This window comes from Vollenhovia emeryi, unplaced genomic scaffold (genome assembly GCF_000949405.1).
Source record: "Vollenhovia emeryi isolate VEMERY1.0 unplaced genomic scaffold, V.emery_V1.0 DF943517.1, whole genome shotgun sequence".
NCBI classification, from domain to species: domain Eukaryota; kingdom Metazoa; phylum Arthropoda; class Insecta; order Hymenoptera; family Formicidae; genus Vollenhovia; species Vollenhovia emeryi.
This window is the reverse complement of record NW_011962849.1, coordinates 1-1,816: the sequence shown is the minus strand read 5'-3', so window position 1 is coordinate 1,816 and position 1,816 is coordinate 1. Positions and strand designations below refer to the sequence as shown.

At 26.0% G+C, this 1,816-nt stretch overlaps 1 protein-coding gene across 1 annotated transcript; it reads right to left on the bottom strand.

The window, feature by feature from the left end:
* Positions 1–437: 437 nt before the first annotated feature.
* Positions 438–1,467, bottom strand: LOC105565501 (the record flags this gene model as incomplete). Its single annotated transcript, XM_012018757.1, has 3 exons — positions 438–767; positions 837–1,066; positions 1,305–1,467. Coding segments are annotated over 3 exons (669 nt in total), but the record flags the coding sequence as incomplete, so codon positions are not given.
* Between the last annotated feature and the right edge of the window lie 349 nt (positions 1,468–1,816).

Genomic DNA, 1,816 nt, shown 5'->3' with positions numbered 1-1,816 from the left:
AATATATCAGGGTTGAGAAAGTAACTTTATAAAAGTATCTAGTTACAGTTACAGTTTCTTCGCTAAAAATGTAACTAGTTACAGTTAGAAGTTACCAATTTTGAACAGTAACGCATTACAGTTACAGTTATTTAAAAAGTAACGAATCGTTACTTTGCAGTTGCTTTCTTGCAATAAAAATAAAAATAGAAAATCTGCATTTGAATTGTAAAGCGTTGATAGAGGCATTTATGCATAAGTGCAAGGCCTGATGTAATCTGTGGAGGTTTAAAATATATATGAAGTAACTATTAATTTAACTAGTAAATTAGTTACTACTTATCGAAAACATATAACTGAGTTAAGGTACAGTTACAGATGGAGAAAAAGTAACGATGTTAAGTTAGAATTATCAAAAAAGTAACTGTAACTTCGTAACAAGTAACGAGTTACTTCCCAACCCTGCAATATATCAAAGAAGTCAAATTTCTTTCACGTAGAAGAAAACAATCTTACAATTTCTTTTCTTTTTGTGACTGCTTCTGTCGTTCAGTAGATTTTACAAGCCAATATTTTATTACATCTTCTATTACTGCTTCAGAACAACGATGCGTTCTTTGAGTGGCAATTAATATTGCTGAGCAAGTTCGAAGAGTCGAAAAATTATGTTTACCTTTGAAACCTATCCAACTATATGTCTTAGCCAAATCATTTGACATTATTTTTGGCAATACACGTTTTATCATATGTTTGTAAGTTGTTCCTCCAATTTGCATTATTTCTTTGACCTAAGATATCCAATTATTAATTTATATAAATTGTAAATAAAATAAAACCGTATTAGTAAATTTACTTACAAAATAGTTGAAACTTTTATCCTGGATTAAAAAGTTTTCTAGTTCTTCCAATTCTTGTAATTCTTTCAAAGGAAAATTATATCTTTTAAATATGGACTCTTCATTTGATACGATTGGTTCATCTTTCTCAGAATTTGCTTTCATTAGTAAAACACTAAGATCCTCTGACATTTGTTGTTGTCTAAGACTAATTATTTGCAGTTGTCGTAATACTTGTTTTTTAAAATTATCTGAAACATAAACTATCATTATAAACATATATAGATAGATAATGTCCATCTTTATACATAGCAAACATTACTGCAAACCATTGATTATTATTATAATATATTTATTTTTATTTATTTTTTATTATTATTTATTATTTTTTATTAATTATTATTATTTCTATATATTATAATACATTTCAGAAAGAATACATATGTATCAAATTTTTTTAGGAAAAATAAAAATAAAATGTAATATTACCACATAGATTATCAGATGGTTTTAAAGTTTCACTTGAACATTCATTGTAAGTAGATGTACTGGGTAGATTTTCGTGATTCTCTTTCTCATAATTATGTTTTTTTACTATACCTGATTCAACCACATATTTATTTGTGACTGTCGATTTCACACCAACTGTAAAAATTAAAGTTTAAAATAGTACTCTCTTTATTAAAATTAAAAGTTGAGCAATGTTTACAAAATGCTAATTAATATTATATATGTATATATATATACTAAAACATACTTTTAGATGGTGAAGAAGGCAATTTTGTATTCTGTGTATAATCATTTTCGGAATAATCACTTGAACTTTCAGAATTATTGTTGTTTATTTTGTGTGCTATAATAAAATGAAACATTCGACATTTATCACCAAGATAAGATATTTTATAATACATTAAAAATGGATTAAGTCTTACTCTTTCGTATGGTATATAACGGATTTTTACATTGAAGGGTACAATCACTCTCAATCTGAGTAATATCAC